This window comes from Anarhichas minor, unplaced genomic scaffold, assembly GCF_050575085.1.
Source record: "Anarhichas minor isolate MPS153535 unplaced genomic scaffold, ASM5057508v1 ptg000043l, whole genome shotgun sequence".
NCBI classification, from domain to species: Eukaryota; Metazoa; Chordata; class Actinopteri; order Perciformes; family Anarhichadidae; genus Anarhichas; species Anarhichas minor.
The window spans coordinates 6,429,841-6,454,745 of NW_027466489.1; the positions used below are offsets into that span (position 1 = coordinate 6,429,841).

Sequence of the window (24,905 nt, forward strand, 5' to 3'; positions counted from 1 at the left end):
ACAGGAAGTCTGTGATCTGCTTGCAAGTGGAGTCGGGCACGTACAGCTGAGAGAGCTTGTCATGCAGCAGAGACGGGATGATGGTGTTGAAAGCAGAGCTGAAGTCCACAAACAGGATCCTGGCGTAGGTTCCTGAGGAGTCCAGATGCTGGAGGATGAAATGAAGGGCCATGTTGACTCGCCTACAGACCTGTTGGCTCTGTAGGCGACAGGTTGATGGAGCCATGGGGGATGGGGTCAGGGCTGTCCCATTGTCTTTCAAAATGACAGTAGAAGTCGTTCAGCCTGTCTGCCAGGCGTATCATTCATGGACTGGGGGGCTTTAGGCTCGTAGTTGTTTGTTATCTGTCTGAGACCTCTCCAGACAGAAGCAGAGTCACTTGCTGAGAGCTGATGTTGCAGTTTCTCAGAGTACTGTCGTTTAGCATCTCTCACCACCTTACTCAACCTGTATTTTGCCTCTTTATACATGTCCATACATGTCCTTGTCCCACTCCTAAATGCCTGATCCTTGTTTACAAACTCATCTAAACCTGTCAACGTGTCTGTTTTCCTTTCCTCACAACAGATGCTCCACAAACTCGGCCAACTCCCTTGACTGCAATACAATTACATTTCCCATTAGTCCTAACTGTTTTTTTGGAACAAACAAATTCCTCTCAGATGATATTGACTCTCTCTATATAAATTACATTCCACCACTGTGGGCCTTCTTCACTCAGATTAAGCTGCTTTGCGGGCAAAATGTTTATTATAGAGTTTTAAACCTTCATACGAATCTTCTAACGTGCAGTCAATGACACAAAGACAGGAGGGGTAAAAACATTGCCCAGGAACAGGGGCGGAACCTCGACTGAGTGACGCAACCGTGTGCACAGACGATCTCTGCGGCGGCCGCTGGGTTCAGTCGGTGGGAGAGAGGAGCCGCGCGGAGTCTTGAAGCAGCCATGGCGTCAGGCCTGTTCGGTGTTGTGTTGGCTTTAACGGTGGTGCTGGCCCCGTGTGTGTCCGGTGAGTTTTCATTGTTTCAACTTTAAATGGTCGTTATTTGTCTTCTTTGTCTCTCGCGTTGTTTTCATTTTGTACACGTTATTGCAACGGTAGCTTGAAACCGGGGCTCAACCGACCGAAGATCCGGGGCGATGTCAGCCACCGAGAGCTGGGCTGTTTGTTAAAGTTACCGTCTGTTGTTCAAACACTGGTGTAACAATGGGACGTTAGAGTGTCGCCACTTCCTAATGGCTATTTAACCGGATCTGGTCCATCTTATATTAGGATTTGAGGGTCAGTACACCGGTAGATGTAACACGTTAATCAACCGGTTGATTTTTTTTTTTTGGTGCCATTTCCTATAACGTTACCCCTAGCTGCTGCTACTGTCCAATATAATATGATTATTTTACATAATCTAAATATATATAATGTTCTGTCTTCCCATCAAAAATCCATTATTTACAGCAGTATTTGTGAAGATGAACAGCTTTAGCCAAACTACCCTCATTCATATACATAAAGGTGGACCACCTGTCTAACGTACAGGTTCAACAAAGAAATGAACATTGTGACTTTCATGAACGTATAGGATTCGTTACAGAACTGTTGTATTGCATTACCAATATGCAATGGATTGTAAAGCTGTATTATCCTCATGACCAAATGATTATGTCTATAAAATGGTGTAAAACTGCCATTATAATTTTCACGAGGCCGAAGACAACGTATTGCCATTTCCTCTTTTGTTTTGTTTGAGCAACAGTCCAAAACCAAAAGACATTCAGTTCATAACATAATAGAGATAAACAGAAAATGCTCACATTGGAGAAGGTAGAAGTAGAGAATATTTGACAATTTTGCTTGAAAAATTACCAAAACAATTAGTCAATTGGAAAAAAAAAAGCGTAAGCTAAAAGGATCTTTCCATGAATGAATTGATTAATGGAGTCATTGTCTCGGTTGTTTTGAGACTGTTCTGGTCCCAGACCATCAAAACCAATATATGCACTCCGGTTTGAGACATGCGTTTCATTACGTTACCATGATTTACCCTTCTCGTTCAGTTCATCTCCACTACAGATTTGTTTTCAGTTGTATTGAGGCTAACCTTTCCTGCCCCTCTCTGCTTTCTGCCTCTCTTCTGTGTTAGCAGGGGACAGAGACTGTCTGGCCTACCATACCGAACCATTCCAAAGTTGCTCTGGGCGAGAATTTTGCTGTGGTTCCTGCATGGACAGAAGATGCTGTACGAACACTTTCAATCGGTTATCTGAGGATAAACAAGAAGAATGGTATTGTGTTTTATTCTGTAATAGATGATAAATGGCCTCTGTCTTAAGTTTCCTTTTTTCTTCCCTGTGTAACTTCAGCGGAGATGTGTCGTTGCAGCCTGATATGCAATGATATCAAGCAACAGGAAGTAGAGTCTTCCTGTGCACGACCACCGGCACCAAAGTAAAGTAACAGCAACACACAGACTGTTTTGCTTGATGTTTTCTTTGTTTCTCTTTCAGTTTTAATCACTTGAGCTATCATTCCTCACCATTGGCCATGGTCCTTGGTATTGGAAGCGTCGTCGTCGTTTTCCTCATCTTCATCTGCTGCTGTATCTGTCCCTGCTGCTGCCTGTACAATATGTGCCGCAAGCCAAGACGTAAGTAGCCCTTTACCTAGCCCACCCCACTAGCAATTCAATCTAATAGGTCTATTGTTCAGGGATTCACCGATCTGACCTTTTCAGTCCTGATACCGCGGCTTTGGTTGTCTGCCGATAGCGAGTACCGATCTGATACCAGTGTGCCTCACTGTCTGGGAGAGACTGGGATCGTTCTTTTAAGTGTAAGGCAACATCAGACTGGACTTGGCCAAAGATTTTGACTGCCTGGTAACCACCAGGTTACAAAAACAATCTTAAAGAGGAAGCTTTTTTTAATGTTTAGTTCAAGATTCAATAATGTACTACCGTGTCAATGAAACATTGATTGGGATTAGTCTCGGTCTGCGCTACACGTCAGCATAGGTGGCACGAGGTACTCTCTGGTAGCAGCATTGTGCGATATTACCAAATACGAGCAGACGATATAAGTTTTGTATTGTTTACTTGAAGTTCACATCCTGAAACTACCCGGTCAGGGGAGCACAGGTTAACACAAATGGGTGTGAACAAGTGTTTAAGATAAACGGAAACTTAAATAGGTGCAAAAGGAAAGTGAACGTGATTGCATCAGTGCTCTGAAGTACCTTGATCTGTTAGGCGTTTAACTCCCTCCATAAGCCAAAAAAACAGATGTTCCCATCTGGTTATTTTAACCTTAAACAGTTTCTCTTTTGATTTAACAGTCAATGTACCATGTGCTTTAGGACACTAAATACATGTTAATTCATTCTGACAGTATTATGCAAATCACCCTAAACTTAGTTGCACTTCGTCTTTTTAGTTAGTAATTAGTGGTATTTTCATCATTCTAAAGCTGTGAGCTGAACAGTGATCAGGTATTAGTATTAGTTAGGACATATTTCATTTTAAGGACAGAGTAACAAGTCAGTTAACACTTGAACCAGTTGGTATTGTGTTCGCAGCATGTGGCCATGCATGTGCTGCTGCTGCTTCTGCAACATGTAGCTGCATGTGTACATTTCCTGCACACAGCCAACAAGGAGCACATTGTTGAGCTTCTCATTCTAGGTAAAATGCAGTGTCAGATTGTGTGGCGGTTGTTTTAATGAAGAAGCCAGACTCTTAGTTTCCAGTGTGTTGGAGTATTCACCAGAGTACTTTTGAAAACGGATCAGGGGACTCTTCTGAGGTCTGTTTGCCCGCCCACCACTTGACTTTCATTACTGGAGTGACTACTAATAACACAGACATTGAGACACAGAACATTCCCAAAATCACATGACACTGCCAACAGTTACAAAGAGGTACTTATATTTGTGTTTGTCATCATTCGGCATGCTGTGCAGGGATCTTCTGTTGTGACCCGTGTTGATGACCCAGTGTAGTTGCTGTTCGGAGTTCGTGCCAGACTTGAACACTACTGTCGTTCCACTAAGGAAAGGTCACGCCCTAATTTAATTTACACTTTTAAAAAAATCTTAATTTACACTGTTTTACAAGTTAGGGCCTGTTCATTTTCAGTGCTCCAAATTGGGACATACTATATTTGATGAATACCGGCTGTTTAAAAACAGCTTTATATGAATCTATGGTTTAGTAAAATGTTTATTAATAAGTCTAATGACATTCTATAAGTTTGTTATTGTCAACAAATCCTATGAAAAGAGTAAGTCCAAAACCAACAATGAAGTCTGTTTAGCCAGAGCCTGATGTATATTACTCCTGTGTGATAAACACACATGCATGCACCACAGCATTGCAAGAACATGGACACTACAGTTTATTTTGAGTCAGGCACAATTATAATTGGGAACAGAAAAACAGAATATAGCCAGCCTCATTCCTTAGATCGTAATATAATTTACCTTACTTTACCTTTTTTTTGTTATCTCTACTGTTACCACAATAACTCTTTAAGTACTTTGTATTCCTTCATCTACCTAACTTACATTACAGTAATCAGCATCACAGACACCTTGCTTTAACTGCTGCAGTTGCCATGTTCCCACAAGTCCACACGATTTTTGAGACACGACGTCACAATCGTACTCAACCAGTCTTCATGTGCAAAAGCGCCCCATCATTAACTCCTCAAAAGTAAGTCAGCTTAGGTTTTATCACCTTGGAAACACTCCAACAGGGGTTGCAACCCAGTCTGTGTCTTGCGTAGTTTCATCGACATCTCAAATCCAGATCAAAACAAAATGTAATGAATTCTCTGTTTGCTTCTGTCCATCAAGTGTCCTTCATCACTAGGAGTCTGAGTATTCTCGCCGATAGACGGACAGACAAAGACAGTGGGCCTCATGCATGAACATTTTCATATCTGAAACCTTTCCTACAGTTTTCTATGAGGTGTGCACGTACAAATATCCAGAGTCGGACTAACTAATCTTTCTTAACTGGACAAACTCGCTCATTTCAGGTTAAGTGGTGCCATCTGTTCACAAAGAGATGCGCATCTGTGAGATTGGATCATTAGGAAAATCTGCGCCCCTAAAATGTCCATATCAATTTTGTTTTAAGTTTCATCGACAAAAATGTTACCAAAGAGTAAAAACTACATTTTGACACTGCAGACTTTCAGGTCCTGCTGTTGGAAATTAGCAGACAAAAAGTTAACAAGTTTAGCAGAATCATTGGGGGGTGTAAACAATTACAAAATATAAATAGTGCATCTGTTAAACAGAGCAGGGCTGTGCTGTGACAGAAATAAAGTCGAAATGATGAAGTTAAATACCTAAAAAATATATTTGAATAATCTAAATTGGCAAGCTGTGATGATGATTGTATGATGAACAGAATATTATTTTTGCAAAACCTTTATTTGGGTTACATATTTTATTTTATTTTTTATATCAAATTTTAACTCTAATTCATTCAGATTATGGTGTTTTTTTCGTTTGTCACGAGTCATACGACACTAATTGATACATTTTTAAAAGTACAAGAAAATGTGTTCATACTGAGACAACCATATTGGAAGAAAGGAAAGAGAACTCCCAAACAGATAGGAATATACATTGGCCTGAATATTTTTGATATTTTCAGGACAGACCTATTTACACACTGTTGGCATGTGAATTTCCACACCTTATTTTTTTACGGGCTTTGTGCCTTCAGAGACGGGCATCGTGCATCCTCTGTTTTCTTCCATTACAACAGGGTGTTTTTTTTTATCTCCTGTCTCTTTTGTCCGCCAACTCAATATTTCTGCTGCTAGATTTCTTCTTCTCTTCTCTCCCCAGTGCTTAGACTGGATTTTTACTATATATTCTTGTCTTTAACTCTTGGAGGAAAGTACCTGAGTATGTACTGTGTGTATTTGTGCTGGCACTCGAGCTTGTGCAACATTCAAAGTGCTACACACTCTTGCGCTGCCTGTCAGTTTGGTCTTTTCAGCCAGCGTGTTCATGTTTTGCCATGCAGCGGCGAAGCTCTGGCACGGAGAGAGCGGGAGACTAAAACACAAGTGAGAATGTGGACTCCCAGACTCGGGCTGTTGCATGTCGGGATCACATTCAGGAATGTCAGAGCTCCACCCCGTGTGACTCATTGTTTCCACGACAACCACAGTGGGGAAAACTCAAGACCATCCCACGCCATTTACAGGAAGTGGTCATGATGACTCCCCACTCTGTTAGGGGAAAAGGATCATGGTGGGGGAGTGACACACACACACACACACACAGCTATCTTCCCTCAGGGCTGCTGTTGTTTTAAACACTGCTGTCTTTCAGTTTCACTTACACAGGGATGGGTTTACTTGCTACCAGGGTGGCGGTTTGATCCTGTATTTATATACATTTATATCAATCTAGCAAGTAACAAATCATGATGAAGTTTGTTTTCAAAAACTGTGTACATCTCTGTATTGCTAATGCACTAACCAAATCCTGTTTAGTGTTTTTGATATAGAACTTAGCCTTCCTAACTAGCGCCGTCATTATGCTGCCTTTTGTTCAATTTTAGTGTCACTTTATGAGAATATTTAGTATGAATAAACTTATTGAGAATTAGGATTTGTGTAACCTGAAAAACATGCACAGGAAGTGTGAAGTGTTTTTTTTTTTTTTTTTTTTTTCAGCCCTGAGTACTGTCTACAGATCTTCCTTTCAGGCTGCATGCGCCTCAAAAACCTCCACCAATAAGTTAGGGCAGACGGTATAGAATCTGAGAGGCAAAACCCAGAGCAGAAAATGCACGCACTGCTCATGTGACAATGCGATCACTAAAGTTGACTCAGACTCAGATCTCTCCTCTGGATTTTGGCAGCTGGACAGTCAGAAGAAACTGCTAGAGAGATTTTAGTAAATTAAACTGTTCTAAAACACCGGTTAAAAAAAAACATGTATGTACTAAAATGTAAATTACACCCTAGAGTTCATGTATCCCCTCATGTGTTGTATTCAATATTTTTGTGACACCAAATTAAGTATCATTCATACAATTATAGGACTTTATAGGATATTTTTTTTTCTCCAGCTTTTCAGTTTGTTTTTTTCATTGCCTGGTTTGTGCAGTTGGATAAATGCAGAAGTGATGGTCTGATGGTCAGTCTTTGGGCATATTTTTAATTCACACGAATGTCTCCTTTTGTATGTTCCTGTTTCTAATGTTGTAATGCCTTGCTTTTACTATTGTGTAAGTATATTTCCCAGTCTGTGTTGGTGGTGGTGGTTATTAGGGGTGGGGGAAAAAATCGATACAGCATAGTATCGCGATATTTTGCGTTGCGATATTGTATTGATACACGGACGCAAAGTATCGATCTTTTATTATATAAACTATTTAAAAAAAAAAAATCAAATCAATTGCTTTTTCAGTCCACTAGATGGTGCTGAGTTGTTTTCTGGTCAGGTCAGCAAAGGTCCTGGGTCAGCGTGATTGGTAGGAAGTTGGTCAAAACAAAGATAGAGACATCTGGCCTCACAACGGGGTTAAATCTGCCAACAGTAGCCAGGCTCATGGGGAGAGTGCAGCGCATCGCAAGTTATACTGAGTTATCTTACTCTTATATCCTACTTATATAAGTTATAGTTCATATACTGAGTCCACACGTTTGCATTTAGTTAAGTTGGACTATGTAGTAATACAAACAGTTCAGTTTGTCAGGTTCATGCAACATTTATGACATTGTTGGTCAGTCTGTCTGCTTGACAATCCTATTTTGCTGCAATAAAAATGATTGAAGTGAGATGAACAGACTGAAAACTATCTTATTAGATAAAACATGTTGACACAGTTTTCCTTTGGGGACATAATTTGAAGTTGAAAAAAGTAATAAATCGCAATATAGGCCTATGTTATCGCAATACTCAGAATTTCGCAGTATCGTGATAATATCGTATCGCGGGACCTCTGGTGATTCCCACCCCTAGTGGTTATGCTCTGAAATGTATTTCTGGTTAACCTTGTGACTTATCATGCATGTGTTTTGGGCAGGTTCATGCTGCTGTTAGCTTGTATGTCAGCCTCGGTGATCTCATTTGCCACATTAACCAGCATAAGATCAAACAAAGAGTTCAGAGCAGACTACTTTTGTTGGTCAAAGCTACTTTTATTTCAGTACTTTATTTTGTCATTGTTCAGCATGGTGGTACCCCTCCACTTCCACTGAAACTGTGATTTACCCCCTGGCTAGCTTATATTAACTGTATTTGTCATCTGCTTGCTTACAGCTGTGATAGCTACCAGCACCCACACCACAGTGGTCACCACCACTCCTCGGCAGTACCCGCAGCAGCCAACCGCAACACCTGGGCAGCCTCAGTCCTACCAGGGGGGCCAGTATCAAATCTACCACCCCGTACCAGTGCAGCCGGGCTACGGAGCTCAGCCAGGGCCCCAGGGCTACGGAGCTCAGCCAGGGCCCCAGGGGTACGGAGCTCAGCCAGGGCCCCAGGGCTACGGAGCTCAGCCAGGGCCCCAGGGCTACGGAGCTCAGCCAGGGCCCCAGGGCTACGGAGCTCAGCCAGGGCCCCAGGGCTACGGAGCTCAGCCAATGCCAACACCACCCTACCATGGACAAGCAATCACAGCAGGACCGCCACCCACATATCAGGAAGCCAGTGAGTGTGAACTTTATAAAACTTAGCCAAATAATGACATGTCTAATTGTGATTACTGCCTGTTGTCATATCAAAGACAAATTCAAAAAGTCAACAAAAACAATCATGAATATATATTTGTATAAAATGATGAACTGGATTGGACTAAAACTAACGAAAATCAAATCACTAAAATGTGACTCTTACTAATAAACATTTTTGTCAAAAAAATGAACACTGTACTTTTGAGGACCAGCTCACCTTTAACGGTAACCACACTTACACTTTTACACATGTACACTTACAAAGCTCATTTTCTATTTCTGACAAATACAGCAGAGTTTAAACTTGTGTTCTCATTCTTTAGATTAGTTGAATCTAAATACAAATCTAGATAAACGCAAGCTCTTCATTTCCCAACGGATGTTAGAACATTAGCACATTTGTTTTCGTTTGTATAATACTTGTCTGTACTTTACACAGATTTTAAGAGGGGTGAGTTTCTCAAATGGATCTGAAGGGAGTGGAATGAAGATGACTTCTTTTTTTTTTTTTTTTTTTTTAATATAACCTTCAACATGGGATAATGACACATTGCAGCTTTAAAAATAACACATTATGCAATTTTGGTGCTTCAGAATAGCTGCAGTCGGAAGTGGAGGTGGAATAACCGCGGCTGCTGTAAAGTTGGCTCATGTCTGTATTTTGTAAAATAGGAAATGAAACATTTCTGTTGACTTTGTTGTTGGACGGAGCTGAAGTTGTGGTTACTGTAAAACCATTTTCAGCCCTTTCATCGTCATGCCCTGTTTTCTTTCTGTCTGCAGCCGGTCCTGGCTTCCCTCCCCAGCCGGTGCCCTATAGCCAGGCTGCGTTCAGCCCCGGCCAGCCAGCGTACCCTCTGCAGCCACCTGTCCAGCCGCAGCCCAAAGCTCCGAACCCAAACTACCTGGCCCAGCCAGCCTACAACCCGGATTATACTGGATAATAAACCACGGTGCTACGCTCTTAGCCACTCTAAAACATGCTGCAACATTTTCGAACTTGGCAGAACTGAAGATGTGTCATTTGTCATTTTGGTGGTTGAATATGGAAATGTTATGGCGCATTAATAGTTGTTGTAGTGCATCTGTTCATGTCGAAGAGTTGCCAGGTGAAAATGTTGATACCTCTCGCATTGCATGGACTTACAACATACAAGTGGTGAGATTGTTTTCTATATATATATATATATGTGTATATATATATTTCTTAGTGACTCCATCTTGATCATCTTGGTAAATTACACATAAAACCACTGAGTGTAATTCTGAAAAGTAGATGAAGTGCTTTTCCAGCCTTCTTAACATGCCTCAACACCTGCCTCCTGGTCCCCGTGGATACTGCGCTCCTGCCGAACATGCCTGACCGCTTCATTCATCGTCCTCAGAACGCTGAAGGGTTTTGAACCTTTTCCTGATACTTTATGATGCTTTACACGTGCTACTCGGGAACAAATCAACTCCAAAGTGCGTAATACGTCTCACTAGATTTATCATAGAAAATGTCATTGTCAGTTGACTAACGATGTTCGGGGAAAAAAGGTCTTCTTTTGACCCTCCAGCAAAAGGGAACTTTCATCAAGTCAATTCAACACAATAAGCCTCGCTCACAGGGAAAAGTTTTTGTTTTGTGTTCATATGCAAGGGAGAGTTCGTTGGTCCTTTCTCCTCAGCTTGTTTTCATTCATTGTTTCCGTCTTGCATCCGTTTTGACCTGAAATGCATCGGCAGCTTTGAATGAAAAACCCAAAGGTGATTTTTTTTCTGTTCAATCAACCAAACATCCACAAAAATTGCAAATGTTGTTACAAAATGCAAAAAACAATTGTGCCTTCTCAGCCACACTATCTTTATCCAACTAAAGTGTGCATATTATTTACAGCAGTGTAATATCTCATTTTCTAGTTATTCATGCACGTGTTTCACATAGTGTTGTTACTTGTACTTGACTGTTATACACATTGACTTTAACCAGCCACATTATTGTGCAACTTTAGTTCCAAACTGCGTGTTAGTAATTCTTAAAGGTCATCTTTTTCTATTATTCAGTATTCTGTTATTTGCTTGTGAAATCCTTTTTCTTTCTGGAAATGATCATCTCAATAGCCTTAATTAGACTGCACCAACATAGCAGTCAGGTTTGAACAGGTCGTTTGTTGTGATTTTATCTAAAAACTAAACGCCTTCCTTGCTCAGCTTTGTCACTTCTGCTTTCTGTCGACTGAAATGACTTGAAAACAGTTTTGCTCAAGTGACCTTTTTTCTTATGAACTTGCAGACGTACAGTCACAGCTCATATGACGAGCCAGCCCGTGACCTTTTTGGCCACCCTGCTTTTTCAGCTTCCTCTTTTTAGAATTTGGTTGCGGTCAAAGAGCATAGTACCTAATCTATTCTATTTCAGTGTTTTATTACATGCAAGTATCAGGGGTACAGGTTTCAGAATGCCGTTCAGTCGCATCCACGCTGTGGCTCATTTCATTTTACCAGCTGACATGAGACATGTCGGCTAATGAAAGGGGCCTCATGTACTCTCATATCTTTGTCTTTTGCAAAGCAGTTCATTTGTGGGGAATGTGCATTTGTTTCATACATCGACTAAGTGATTTGTCAGTGTACTTTCTTGTAGGATTGCCATTTGTGTGAAGTCTGTCTTTATAAATGTATTCTTCCTGTGATTTCAGTCCTTTGACCAGTGTTGTTTCTTCAAGATGACTGTAGTTGGAGTGTTTTTATTTGCGTGTGGATTATAGCCATTTGTTTTCTATACGAGCGAAATGCCAGCAGAGATTTATCCTTGTTCCACCTGTTTCTCATAGAAGAATAATTGGCATTGATGCTACTTTGAAAAATATATGTACATTCATTTTATTTTGTTCAAAACCCACCACTTCTTCTGCACAGTTAAATAAAAAATGTGTTTTGGTTTCCCCAACTTATGAATTTTCAGTATAGAAGATGAACTCAAAGTGCACTTTTTTTCTGTGCTGGTGGCTGTACAATATATTACACCTACATGTAGACCCTCAGATAACAAGAATGAACAGCCATGCTAGCTGCTCTGTGAGGCTGTGCTTGGAGGATTTCACCTACAATCTAGTGTGAGCATTTACATTTTTAATTTTCAATATTAATATTTAACTGAGTATAATGTGTACCATGTTCAACATCTTAGTGTGTGCATGAGCATGCTACCATCTGCTATTTAGCACCAAACACAATTGAGGCTGAAAACAAGTCATAAACCAAAGTATTGGACAAATTCAAATGTGGACCTGATGATGGTGCTAAATAAAAAGTTGGAGGATCACGAGAGTTATTACAATTCATCCTGAGGGGGACATGAATGTCTTTGTCCAATAGCCTTTGAGATACTTCAGTCTGGACTAGCATGGCAAAAAAGAAGTTAGTGAAGAGGGTGAATTTAATCAAGCCATGCAGTATCAGACAAAACCCCTGAGGATTGAATCATCTATAATAATAAAAGAATACCCAAATATCATTTTAGTTTTTTACAAATATTGCTGAGCTAATCTCAATAACAGCTAAATGTGTAGGTGGCTTTTTTTGCCTGCTAGTCCATGTTGGGTTAACCACAAAAACACATGTTTTGCGTTAAGTAAAAAATATATTTAGATGTACATTCATTGAGGGTGTGGAGGGGGACGTTGGGTAATATGGAAAGTTCAAGGGAGGCAGATAATACTAGTTATTGCATCTATCAGTTGCTTAACTGCACAGAAAAGGAGACTGACATGTAGTTATGCTGTAGACCTACTTGTGGCCTCAAAGGGTTTCCTTTTTTTTAACATACAGGGGATTTAATGTAAAAACTAATTATATTGTCTAATTCATTTGTGCAGCTAAAGGGAGGTGAAGTATAGCCAGTGTGCAAAAACAGAATCAAAAAAGTTTTCTTGGCTTATTTGTCTTTATACTGCCGTCTTGGCCATCTCGCATAACAAACAAATGTAGCACTAAGACTCGCAACAAAACAACTTGTCGAAAAATGAATGAGAGTCAAACCCAGTGGCAACTCTCTCTCGTGATGTGAGGAATGCTGTCGGGCTACTTGCTACTGGGTGGGACAGACAGACAGACAGGTTGAAACAGTCCATTGGAGAGTCAGAGTCATTTCCTTTATTTTACTAAATCAATGCAGTTATGGCTCCAGGTGTCTTGTCCAGTATTGTGTGTGTTCTGTGTTTGATCCTGTTCCCAGCTGTATGGGGTAAGTTTTACTTTGGTGTTTTTTTCCCACAAGTATATAGGATATCTCAGTCATATGCAGACAGTCCCAAAATGAAAACAGTATGAGTCAATCAAGTCAAATCAGGTAGAAACCACAGTTTCATTACTACAACTTTGATTTGACCTCTTAGTGGCAGTGACTTGTGTTTCGAGCTTGTATGTACGTGTCTGTTTAAATAGTTTAGCTGTTAATCTCTCGCACTCACTGCTCTTCACCATGACTCCGTGTTTTATATGTTACAGCTGATTACTGTCGCAGCTACGTGGACACAAATGGTTACCAACACCAGGATCAGCAATGTGGCTCTCAGTACTGCTGTGGAAACTGCGAGAGAAAATATTGCTGCAGTAACAAAATATACCGAGAAAAACAAAAAAACTGTCATGGAAGGTGTGCTCCTGATTTAAACCTGTGTTTAAAAAAGAAAAGAAAAGCATAAGAAACAATATCAGCATTTTAAGAAATGAAAATATCTCTTCTCTGTCTCTTCCCCAGTTCTTCTGACCATGGGGAAAAAAGCCGCATTGCTACGCTTGTGGGAAGCATTTTAGGGACTATTATTCCAGTTATGTTCTGTGTGTGTCTCATCATCTGCTGTGTGGCTCCGTGCTGTTTGTGCTACAAGCAGTGTCGAAAAGGACGCAACCGAAGTCCCCAAAGTACGACACATTTTTAGTTTCAGCTCATTTTTTGCAGGCAACCAAGTATAAAACTTTGTAATGTATTGTATGTATAAGCAATTACAGAAAAGTTTGACGTTTTGGGAAATACGCTTATTCAATTTCTTGCAGAGAGTTAGATGAGAAGATTGATTTGCATGCACTCTTTTTTTTTTGCACGCGAAGCTAAATATTAAGTTACCGCCAGCAGCCGGCTAACTTAGCTTAGCACAAAGACTGGATACGGGTGGAAACAGCTAGTCTGGCTAAACCGCCAACCAGATCTTCTAAAGCTCACTAATTAACACGTTGTATCTTGTGTGTTTAATCTGTACACCGTCAAATCACTGTTTTATTGTCGGTTATGTGCCAGATATTTGCTGGTCTGCACCAGTTTGCCAGGCAGCTAGGGGGAGCAGTAACTTCCTACTACAATCGCCGCTGGTTGCCTGGCAAATGGTCCAAGAAATATCTGGCACACAACCACCAATAAAACGGTGATTTGATGTTTCTACGGATTAAAAGCAAACAAATGCAATGTGTTTAATAAGTGAGCCTTAGAGGAGCCAACCAACTCTCAGTAAGAAGGCGAATAGAGAATTTCCCATTGTCTAACCTTTCCTTCTATCAAAAACCTGATCTTGTTTCACAATAGTGTCACAATTTCTTTAGGTCACAGTATTGGTGCGTCCTACCTTATTTTCAAACCAAACTCAGTCTATGACTTTTCCTCTAGTTGGGACAAACACCGCTGTCGTAGTCAACTTGCCCCAGCAGCCCCTCTCTCCCCCCGCCGGATATCAGCCGACCTACCCCGGCTACTACCCCGTACCTGCCCTGCCTGAATATGGAAGCCTGCCCATCCCTACAGCACCACCACCATACATGGAAACTAGTGAGTTATTTCATGACATTTATAAACTACACAGTAGCAGGTTGGCGGATGTCACCCGTTGACCAAGCTAATCCACCGGGATTTATGTATCAGATTGTTCTGTGATTTACTATCTAAAGGGCTATCGTCTGATTCTTAGTAACAAATCAGTGTTGCTTCTTAGTTTTACTGACAACAATAAGATGTTTTAAACAATTAGCCTATTGATATTCTTTATTATTCTTTTATTGTCAACAAGTCAGATGAAAACCCAAACCAACATTGAATTGATCTTGATAACAAGTATTATGTAAAGCCCTATATGTGTTATTCCTCTGTGCTATGGAGCTCCATTGTTGGCCAAAACCAGCAGAGTTGCAAAGCAGGAGTTATTTCAGGCGCCCGTTGTCATTTTACCCATAGAAAATGTTACATGACTCACAGTTTGAGCACTTACGTATACAGCTTGGCTCGGCATGAAACTCAAATTAAAGGAACAGTTCACCCCAAAATCAAAAATACATGCTTTTCCACTTACCTGTGGTATTTATATAAAAAACAGTTTTGGAACTATCAGTCCGTCCCACTTAAAAACAATCAAGGAGCAACATATTGGTGACATGTTCCTCCTATACCATAAACATTTGAGTCAATCCCACATATACAGTTCTGCTGCTGTAAAAACTCTTAAAAAAGCTTCAAATGTGTATTAATCCGCATCTAAAAACAGCTGCCAACGCAGTCCTTTTAAGACCTGATGGAGTAATGGTTACTAAAAGTACAGTGCCGAGGTATTTTAAGAAATTATTTTGACTTGAAAAAAAGAGAGATATTATATATCTTTGATGTGTTTATGAATCACTACTCTAGTGGGAAGATAAGCTGAGAGCAACAGACAGGATAGGGAAGTGTTGTCATTGGATATGTTGACAATAAAATTAAAATAAAGAACAACTCCAGCATTATCCCTTCATGATTGTCACAGGATAACATCGTATTTAAATAAAGAATAATTGGGAAAACAACACCCTTTTTAGAAGCAAGAAACCAAATATGTGTTTTTTTGTCTTTTTAGACGATCCAGCTCACTTTCCAGGTGCATTCCCTGCCGGGCTGCCGATGGTGCCCTTCCCCGGTCAGCCTTATGCACCGCCACCACATTCAGGTGCACCGATGGCCTACAACCCCGCTTATGTGCCAAAACTTTAAACCAGAACTAGACCACCATTCTCACCATTCCCACTAGACACCATTCTCATGGGAGTAAGAAATGTGTGGATACCATTGTGTTGTTACAATGGAACACATACTTTGCAGGATGTCAAATTCAAATATATCTTGGGAAAACTATAACTTTCCACAAAATCACATTGCTATATCTTGCTGCTGCTTTCTATGGGCAAACCTTTATGAATAAAAGCTTCAGTAATGGACGTTTGTTTAGCAATATTACATTTTAAAATATGGCCCCTTTTAAATGGAAGAGTTGAATGTTGAATAATGATGCATTTCAGAAGGGAAATGCAAGTACCAAAACACACATTTCAAGTCATGAGAGAAAAAAAGAAATAAAAACAATTATATGACAAAAAATCTGTCTTTGTTTATTGGGATTTTCTTATGTAAGAGGCACTTTAAACTGTGGTGCCATTAGAACAGTCTTCTTTTTTAAAAATAAACTTCAACTGCCTCTAGGGGTCGCTACTGCCTCACTTTTAATTTGTATAGAAAAGGGGAAACAGAGGGATACTTCATGCTGCATGGTCTTGTCGTCAAACATATAGTTTTAAATACACAACAATAAACCCATGCATCTCTTTTGTCCCATTATGATCAAGCATACTTCTTTCAGAGATGAAGATTTAAAATCACAGGTGCTGTATTTCAACCACTTGTCCTTTTTCATTTTTAGGGATAATTGAGGACTGTTAGTCTGATGGGTGCAATAGAGAAACACTGGGTCATCCTCTGTTGCCTTTAATTACTGTAATATTACTAGTATATTACTATTTTTTGTATCCTTACTTGCACTAAGTGTGTCTATAGTACCACAGCAGTTTAATGATTTATTTTATTTATCTAAACTTAATTTAACCAGGATAATATTCCCATTTAGATTTGGAATCTCTCTTACAACGGGGTCCTGGCCATAAATGAAGTAAGCCTCTTGTTGGCTCATCCTCTTGGTGAGAATATACAGAGGTACAGAGTTTATAACCAGTTTGAAGCTTGTTTTGTTACAAATTAAACATTATATACAAGTACAGCTGAAACGATTATTGCAGCAATCAATTAACCAATTGTCAGAAAATGATCTTGAATCTTTTAAGTCATTTTTCATGCAAATATTTTAGTAGATCTAGCTTCCCAAATGTGAGGGTTTCATGTTAATAAATTTAATAGTTTTAGTTTGTAATCAATCATTTTGTGAAGTCCCCACTTTGGGCTCTGACAACTTGTGATTGGTCATTTATTCATTTTTACAAACCAAATGATCAATCTATTATAAGTAAGAAAGCATCCAAAAACTGTTGTAATAATGTATTAGAAATACAGTCTAATAGTCACGGGGGGCATTTTCCTGCATTGAATACTTAAGTACATTCTCCTGGTTATTCTTACATACTTTTACTTAAGTTGCATTTAGCAGTATTCCAACACAGTAACTGTTACTGAAGTAAAGGATCTGAATACTTCCTCCGCCACTGGCACGTTAGAACTGATGGTTTGATGCGCTGCGTTGAAAAGAGTGAGGAGGTATCTGTTGCAGTCGTGTGTGATGATGACGGTGGTAAGAGGAGTTTTCAGAACACAACATCTTTTGGAGTTTTGCAGTAATCTATCAAAGCAATGGAGAGACGTACTGCTGCAGCTTGCTACTTAAACCCTCTTACAATGAAATCAGAGTTTGTTGGAAAAATCCATAATGTTGTAGCTTATGTTATTCCCTTCAGTCTGACAAAACCACTGGGTTCAGTTTAGCCTCTTCCGTTGGGATCATGTGCCGTTAAATAACCAGAGTGGGCGTGCTTGCATTTAATCCCATAATAACCAGCACCGCTCCCTCTTATCGTTTCCCACACCATCCATTAATCAATACAGTAATAGTGCTGACTGTCTCAGTGACGAGGGCTATAACAGGAACAATGACCCTCCCTATATGTGCTGCTCCCTGCTTGCTGTCTAAAATAAGATCTCTCCTTGAAGTGTGGCTCAGACTGCTAATGAGCACTCGTGTATGGATGCCAGTGTCGTGGACGATGTGGCAGATAATCTTTAGAGCCAGCACTAATGTTCTCCTTCTCCTCTCCATCCATTTCTTCTTCTTCTTCTTCTCCTCTCTTTCCCTTTCTTCTGTCCTTTGTTCTGTCTGAAGGCATTCTTGTCTGGCCTCCTGCCCGAGCTGCTATTAAGATGTTTTCAGCATTTTCTCGACATCCCACACCATTCCTTTCTTTTGTCTCCTCTTCTTCTGCTCTGCAGAATCCCTCTGGTATTTATATCCCGAGTCGAAGCTTCCCCGGCACATGGAGAGCAGACAGGGGGACACACTATGTTATTGGATATCAGAAATCAACCTGCTGATCAGGTTTTAGATATTTATTCAGGAAACTGAATTAGTGAACTGTGTGGGAGCAATTACTGACAAACTCCCCATTGCGTGCTCGCTCAGGCCAAGATGCTCCAAAGAGATACAGGCATGAACTTTCCCACATGCTTGGAAACACAAACAGACTTGACAGCATTATTTATGTTCAAATTATCTATTTTTACTCACGTCCCATTACCACTTATTATAAGTGATAACAAGTTTCCAACATCATTTATATTTTGACATTTTTCCATCTTTTCCATCACTACAGATAAGTGTTAACAGATCCCCTGTCTTGTCATTTAACACCACCAAGAAGTCAAACTTCAAATGTTTCCAAAACTTTAAGACCAATTATATATTCCCATCAGTCTTAGATGTGCTTTGTGTTTAGTGCTAATTAGCAAATATAAGATGCTAACACGCAAAACTAGGATGGTAAACCTGATACCAGCTAAATTCAAGCATTGTCATTGTGTGCATGTTAGCATGCAGACATTAGCTCGAAGTACAGGCTCTCTGAGTTGCTAGCATGGCTGTAGACACTATAGTCTTGTTATCAGAATATATTCTGTGTTATTAGAAGCTAAGTACACAGGAGATTGGAGCCAACAAATAGGTAGCGTATAATAAAAAGTGCATTAGCTGCAGTCAAATACAACTGTCCTGCACTGTGGATGGAGCTTGTGGTGCTGTTGAACTGTATTTCACTGTGCAGAGAGATGTTCCTGTGATTCAGCCTGTTCTCATTGATGTAAATAGGATGAACAAAATATTAAAACACAGAAAAACACAATACAATTCAGCAGCACAAACTGCAGCCTCCAAAATAACCAAAGAGGTGAACCACTTACTGCAGGACTGTTGCATTCGACTGCATTCGTTTTACCTTGGTGTACCTAAGAGGTAGCAGTGTGTAGTGAAAGCTCATCAGCTCTTTTTTTCCCCAATACCACACAGGGGCAGCAGGAGGCAGAGAGTGTTTGGCACCAGTAGCTGGTTCATGCTGCCAAACAGATCACATGAGAGGAACTCAACCTCTTCCTTCCAGTAACCTGGTGTGTTGTTGACATTGATGGTAGTGCCCTGAGACACTTGGTCAGTATTAATCCTCCTTAATGTGCAAGTTTTGTTAAGAAGCTTTGCTGCCTCTTTGTCAACGCTCACAGCTAATTTCTCAGCTGAATCTTCAGGCAGTAAAACCACACCAACCAAGTCCATCACATGTTTTAGTCACTGGAGGCTCTGCAAGAAAACAAAACATTTAGAATTGAGAATACTCTTAATAATTACAATAACACGGCAGGGATGTTGGACTGCATTAGATTGTACAAGTGTACCTAATAAAGTGGCCACTGAGTTGATGTTACACAGTCGAAAAGCTCCACTTGATAAACTCTAGGAAAAAAGTAAAAGTGCATTTACACGTGCTCCTGTAATCAATATACATTCTTTGCGTCCACACTTTGATATTCCGATATCACCTGCTATAAGTCAGATTGGTGGGATGAGTTCAAAAGAGAAATATAAAACTTAAAATGTTTAACATTTGATTGTAAATATCAATACCTTTAAAACCTCACTGGCTGAATTCCATTTTAAGTCACATCCCTCTTAAAAAATGCTGTCTATCCCAAAATCACGTCACCCCATCCTAACTGGGAAGGTGGCACAAAGTATCTCATTTTCTCACGTCATTGGAGTGTGTGTGAGGTTTATTGTGTGGAACAGTTGAGGTGACACACTGACAGCTGCCCACTGGTTGACTTGAGACAAACAGAAATCAGCTGGTTTAATCAGCAGCTGTGGGTGAGAGGACATGACTGAAGTAGGCTGGCCTTTTGTTGTGTGTTTGAGCTACTTGTATGGAAAGTCATTGGAGGTTAAAACACTTATAATTCATATCAGTGAATGAATAAAATCACACAACGTGCTTTGTTGGAGTCCTGCAATTTTCCTGATTATGTCTCATTGCTCTGTCACAGCACCACTCTCCCTTTTCCAGAGGAGCTAAAGGTCTGTAATAAAGTTTCGTGGGTCACTGTGCACATTTCGGGTCCCTTTTGTCCCCCATTGATTGCAGATTGAGTCAGACGCCAGGGCTTTCAAGCTCAGAGTAAAAAAAAATGGAAGATTTTGGCTTGGCTTTTAACTTTCAAGACTGTACCTCAAGTTTTCCCCTTTTTATGCTCCTCAGATCTACAAGCACCTGCAGCAACGAGGGACCACAGAAAGAGACACCTTGGACCGTGTGAACTTGAACTGATAAACCAGGCTGCTGTCTTTTCACCTCTCTCTCTCTCTCTCTCTCTCTCTCTCTCTCTCTCTCTCTATCGCTCTCTCTATTCAATAGCCTCCAAGTATCTTGACAACCTTGCCTGGTATTTTGGCAGCAGTCCCTTGAGTGTTGATGTCAGCTGAGGGAGGGGAGGGAGGGACAGAGAGAGAGAGAGACAGAGAGAGGGAGAGAGGGGAGGGGGAGGAGTGAGCGGGCTATTCAAGGCACTTGTCCTCTGTCTCCCTCTGAGCATAGAAGAGGGGGAGGCGCACATGCATTGAGAGAAACACACACACACATAGTGGCAGCCACATTTTCACAGCCTGCTCTTCAGACTGACAGCAGCAAACGGAGTTGAGAGGCAGCACGATAGAGCGAGGGAGGAAGAGAAAGAGGATTGGAAACAAGTGAGGCATCCACAGAGGAGAGGAGACTACACAGGATTTGCCCCCTTTTTTTCCTCTTTTATCTCTCTGGGAGCCATAAAAGGATTCTCCCCTGTACTCCTCTTGAACTGAACTTGCTCTGCTGCTTCAAGGACCCTGCACCCTGCAATGGCAGCCCCTGTGGGTCATGGGAACACCGTCTCCCTCTCATCTTGCTCCTCTCATCGTTGGACTTCCCTCCTCTGGACTCTGTTGACTCTTTCAAGCCAAGTGTGGGGCTTTAATGTGGATACTACTCACACACTGCATAAGTTGGGAGACCATGGCACCTTTTTTGGTTTCTCTCTAGCACTTCACCAGCAGCTTACCCCCGAGCCTCAGAGCTGGTGAGTGGGTGAATGCAGCACTGAGCTTTGCGCCCTTTTTACTTTTTGTTGCACCTCACATACTCAGTTTAAATGTGCGTTTTGTCATATACCTGCACCTGTTCCTTGTGTTATATGTTCATCATACCATGGATTTTCATTTTCAGGGCGGTTAAAAAGGTGACATATAAGGTTGTGTGGCTGCTGCAGTCATCACTTCTATGCTGCACCAATGCCGTGATTTGCTAAATCATTGTTGCACTCATAACTCTGAACTGGGTGCAGGAGTTTTAGCATGTGAATGTGCGGCATGTGCAGCAAGAGCAGCCTGAGCTCTGAGTAAGTAGACGATGATTTACAGTAAGGAGAGAGTGGATGAGAGTAGGTTTTTGCTGAATCAGCTGGCAGGCAGTCATTCCGGACGAAAAAAGGTTTTTGAAGTGATTTCTTCCAGAGCACTTCAGGTCTGATGCTGACTTCACTCAAGGGGGGGATGAGATACTGACTTGTCCTATAGTGTATAGGGTGTGTGTGTGTGTATATGTGTTCATGGATGAGATGTGTGTTAGCTTGTCTTTGTGACTAAGATGATCTGCTGTTTGCCAACAGCTGTTTTGTTGTGTCTTTCAGTGTGACTGGAACACTCATAAGTCCTATTCCCGTCCTCCAGAAATCATAAATAAATTATATCAGCATTGCTGCTTGTAAATCTTTATGAATGTTTACTGCATGACAGTTAACAAGAGATGGCCTTAATTTACCTCTCCTTGAGTGAGAGGTTGTGTTTATTATTTCATCTGATGAGGTGCTTGGGTGAACAGTGTTGTAACATATCTATAGGACATAGGTCTGAGAGAGGTCTGTACTGTATTTTCTACTACAAATCCAGTTGGCACAGTTATATCCATCCTAAACCTTCCTTAAAGGTTACAACTTCAAAGGTTTTTGTAAAACATTTACTTTCAACGCTGCAGCTTAAGAGCAACAGGAGTAAGACTTGAACACAATGTACAGAAATGTAATGCATGAATATAATGGTAGAAGCAGCGTTCAGATCCTGTACTGGAGTAAAGAAAGTAAAAGTAAAGTAAATGTAGTAGTACTACAGTATAATAATACTTAATTACAAGTTCATTAAAATTCTACTTAGAAAGTAAAAGTAAAGAGACAGTATGAATGAAAGTGAAACTATTATGTTGTGCAGATAAATGCCCCCTGTGTGTGTTATACTGTACAATACTTACTATTATAGTATTAGAGAGATAATGTAATTGGTTGTGGTAGAACTACTTTTCATGTCAATACACTTTTGGTTAATTTAATCTATGGCGCATCATATTTTATAAAATCATCATGCAGTAGCCGGCGTTATCTTTATGCAAAGTAAATAAATACAGTGGTGTAAAAGTACAATGTTCCCCTCTGAAATGTAGAGTTAAAAGTTGTATAAAATGGATATACATGAGTAAAGAACAGGTAGCACAAACTGAATACTACACTTAATCCTATACCAGGTCCCTGTTTTGGAGCTCTATATATATTTAACCGTTGGCTCCTCAGTTTACTCGTGCTGGAGTCACCCTGTCGCCTGGTAAGACCAAGGCATTCATGCAGACACATAGACCGTCAGAGCGAGAGTCGTGTCACCACTCTGAAACCTGCTCACTGTCCAGCAGCATTCCTGGAACTTATTTTAAAAACTGACTATGAGCCTAAAGTATTGTATCGCTTACTACTGTGGCCCGTGTCAAACTGTAACAGAGGACAGGCTCCTGAGAAAATGTGAATGCTGCCCCAGTGCAGTTAGTGCCAGGAGGGGACAGTCTGTAAACTGATGTGCTGATGTGATGCACCTACTGGAATAGAGTGGGATGAATAACGCTGTTGCCAGTATGCTGTGACATCATATCTACTGTCTGCATAGATGACTTTATAATGATCACATCTACTGTGTCTTTATGACTTGCAGGGCTGTAGTCATGATTTCAGAAATTCTGAGGTCTATAAAAAGTTTTCCCAAAATGAAAGTTTTTGTTTTGTGAAAACCACAAAACCTCCAAAGACGTCAGCTTTTCATGAGCTAATAAAAGTAGTTATGTTTTCAGCTTTGTGACATGCATTTTTTTCAGATAATTTTACGTCCTTTTAAGTGGTTTAGAGTAAGAGGAAGGAGAACTTTCGTAGTGGGGGAAAGGGGATGTTCAGCAGTAGTTAATAAAAGTCAACAGTGTGTGCCACATAGAAGTGGTGAACATCATCAGAAAACTAGGAACCTGAAGATTAATTTGAGATGCAGCTCAGCACGGTGTGTTAAGTTGATATAGCAATAAATATATCAATATTATTGAATGAATGAATTAAAAATAAATTCTAAAAGTGTCAAAGGGCGAAGAACATTATGATATAAGTATGTGATGGCCATTCTCATGCTCTACTATGTCTCATAAATCGATACATTTTTTTCAGTGATTTCAGCGATGTGCGCTTTTGTTCTGGAAACGGCTCAGATACCCCCTTATTGTCCATAAACATAGGAAAGCCATACATCCTCTGAATGCCATATGTCTCGTCTAGTTTGTGGTTGTAAAGTTTCATGAGGCTGTGATTATCCTAGAGGTCACCACAGGTCATTTAATGTTACGTTTTAAGAAACTTGTCTCACTACAATGAGATGGCTACTTTGGAGACTACATCACACATGAATGCAATTCATTGGGCTCATTGGATCCACAAGAATCTCAGTTTTCCAGTCATACCCAATTTATGCAATTCCAAGACTGTTGTATGCAGAAATATTCAAATACACAAATTTTATAGCTGAAAAACAGCATATTTATACTGTATGCTTGTTTTTGGCCCCAGACTAAATGCCATTATCATAAAGTGGGCATGTCTGTAAAGGGGAGACGTGTGGGTATCCATAAAAACAATTTTCATTCACATATCTTGAGGTGAGAGGTCAAGGGACCGCTATGAGTATGGCCACGCTAGTTTTTTCTTTGGAGAGTGATTTAGCCTTCTTACTTACAAACTCATACTTTAACCTGTAGCTTCTGGAAGAAGACAATATGTCGGCCAGACCGTCGGGTTTTTAAGAGGTCAAACCTGCATTAGAATTTTTGGGCTTCTATGCGCTTCAAAAGGTTAAGGAGCAACATTAGCATTCATTTGGAGTCGTGTTTATGTCCACCAAGTCCAACATTCACCCTCCTTTAGCTCTGTTTAAACATCAGGCCCTTTAGCTGCTAAATGCTCCACTGTGCTCTCCAGCTAGCTAGTAGCTAGCTACTTGTTTCTGTCTGTCTGCTGTGCGGTGACGGTGAGAATGAACCAAAACAGCTAAGCTAGCTAAACAATGAGCTGAAACTCGCTGTAAAACCTCTATAAAGTCGAAGGAAGATTGAAAGTATCTGTACTGTAGTTTTGTCAATACAATCAACCTCTTTCTTGTCACATCGTTTTGACTTTGTCATTCGATACACTGTTATTATAAAGATATTTTACTTTAACTACTTTAAGTTTTTATCTCCACGACTAGTGTCCAGTATTTATGTATCTCTTTTGGTAAAAAAGACACAAAAATGAAATATGATGAGTGTAAAAAATAATCAAATCAGACTATCTAATATCCATCAATGTAAAGTGTAATTTTGCTGGCTCCTCAAACCTGCAAATTCCCAGAAAAGATTTAGTAATCATGTACTTGAGTCCTCACTGGTACATCCCTGATGACTTGGTGATTTCACCAGCACGTTGAGACTGTACGAGTTCAAAACACTCTGACTTGATGCTATTGC

General features: G+C 40.3%; 3 protein-coding genes across 4 annotated transcripts in view; all 3 read left to right on the forward strand.

Moving 5' to 3' along the window:
• Window positions 1-857: 857 nt before the first annotated feature.
• On the forward strand, window positions 858-11,637 carry LOC142970368 (uncharacterized). Of its 2 annotated transcripts, none has more exons than XM_076110552.1 (5): window positions 858-1,011; window positions 2,147-2,285; window positions 2,508-2,647; window positions 8,293-8,682; window positions 9,489-11,637. In XM_076110552.1, exons 1-5 carry the CDS (start codon window positions 948-950, stop codon window positions 9,647-9,649), a joined length of 894 nt encoding a protein of 297 aa, XP_075966667.1. In that variant the 5' UTR covers window positions 858-947; the 3' UTR covers window positions 9,650-11,637. The 2 variants fall into 2 exon arrangements, with proteins under 2 accessions (XP_075966667.1, XP_075966666.1); XM_076110551.1 differs by having other exon boundaries at window positions 867-1,011; window positions 2,144-2,285.
• A 1,229-nt stretch (window positions 11,638-12,866) lies between these two features.
• LOC142970750 (uncharacterized) lies at window positions 12,867-16,161 on the forward strand. The gene is made up of 5 exons (XM_076111171.1): window positions 12,867-12,933; window positions 13,197-13,344; window positions 13,450-13,613; window positions 14,350-14,508; window positions 15,563-16,161. Exons 1-5 carry the CDS (start codon window positions 12,867-12,869, stop codon window positions 15,694-15,696), a joined length of 672 nt encoding a protein of 223 aa, XP_075967286.1. The 3' UTR covers window positions 15,697-16,161.
• Window positions 16,162-20,911: 4,750 nt separating this feature from the next.
• itga7 (integrin, alpha 7) overlaps window positions 20,912-24,905 on the forward strand; it is a 31,262-nt gene continuing 27,268 nt past the window's right edge. The window contains exon 1 of the mRNA XM_076110669.1: window positions 20,912-21,129. Within this exon, the coding sequence (XP_075966784.1) occupies window positions 20,912-21,129 (218 nt within the window). The remainder of the gene's footprint in view (window positions 21,130-24,905) is intronic.

What these genes read in the sequence shown, in the direction of transcription:
- LOC142970750 (XM_076111171.1), top strand. Translation starts at nt 12,867, where the DNA reads ATGGCTCCAGGTGTCTTGTCCAGTATTGTGTGTGTTCTGTGTTTGATC. An exon ending in ACGCAACCGAAGTCCCCAAA is followed by an intron (nt 13,614 to 14,349) that starts GTACGACACATT and finishes CTTTTCCTCTAG; the next exon opens with TTGGGACAAACACCGCTGTC. An exon ending in ACCACCATACATGGAAACTA is followed by an intron (nt 14,509 to 15,562) that starts GTGAGTTATTTC and finishes TTGTCTTTTTAG; the next exon opens with ACGATCCAGCTCACTTTCCA.
- LOC142970368 (XM_076110551.1), top strand. Translation starts at nt 948, where the DNA reads ATGGCGTCAGGCCTGTTCGGTGTTGTGTTGGCTTTAACGGTGGTGCTG. An exon ending in GAGGATAAACAAGAAGAATG is followed by an intron (nt 2,286 to 2,507) that starts GTATTGTGTTTT and finishes TTTCTCTTTCAG; the next exon opens with TTTTAATCACTTGAGCTATC. An exon ending in TATGTGCCGCAAGCCAAGAC is followed by an intron (nt 2,648 to 8,292) that starts GTAAGTAGCCCT and finishes GCTTGCTTACAG; the next exon opens with CTGTGATAGCTACCAGCACC.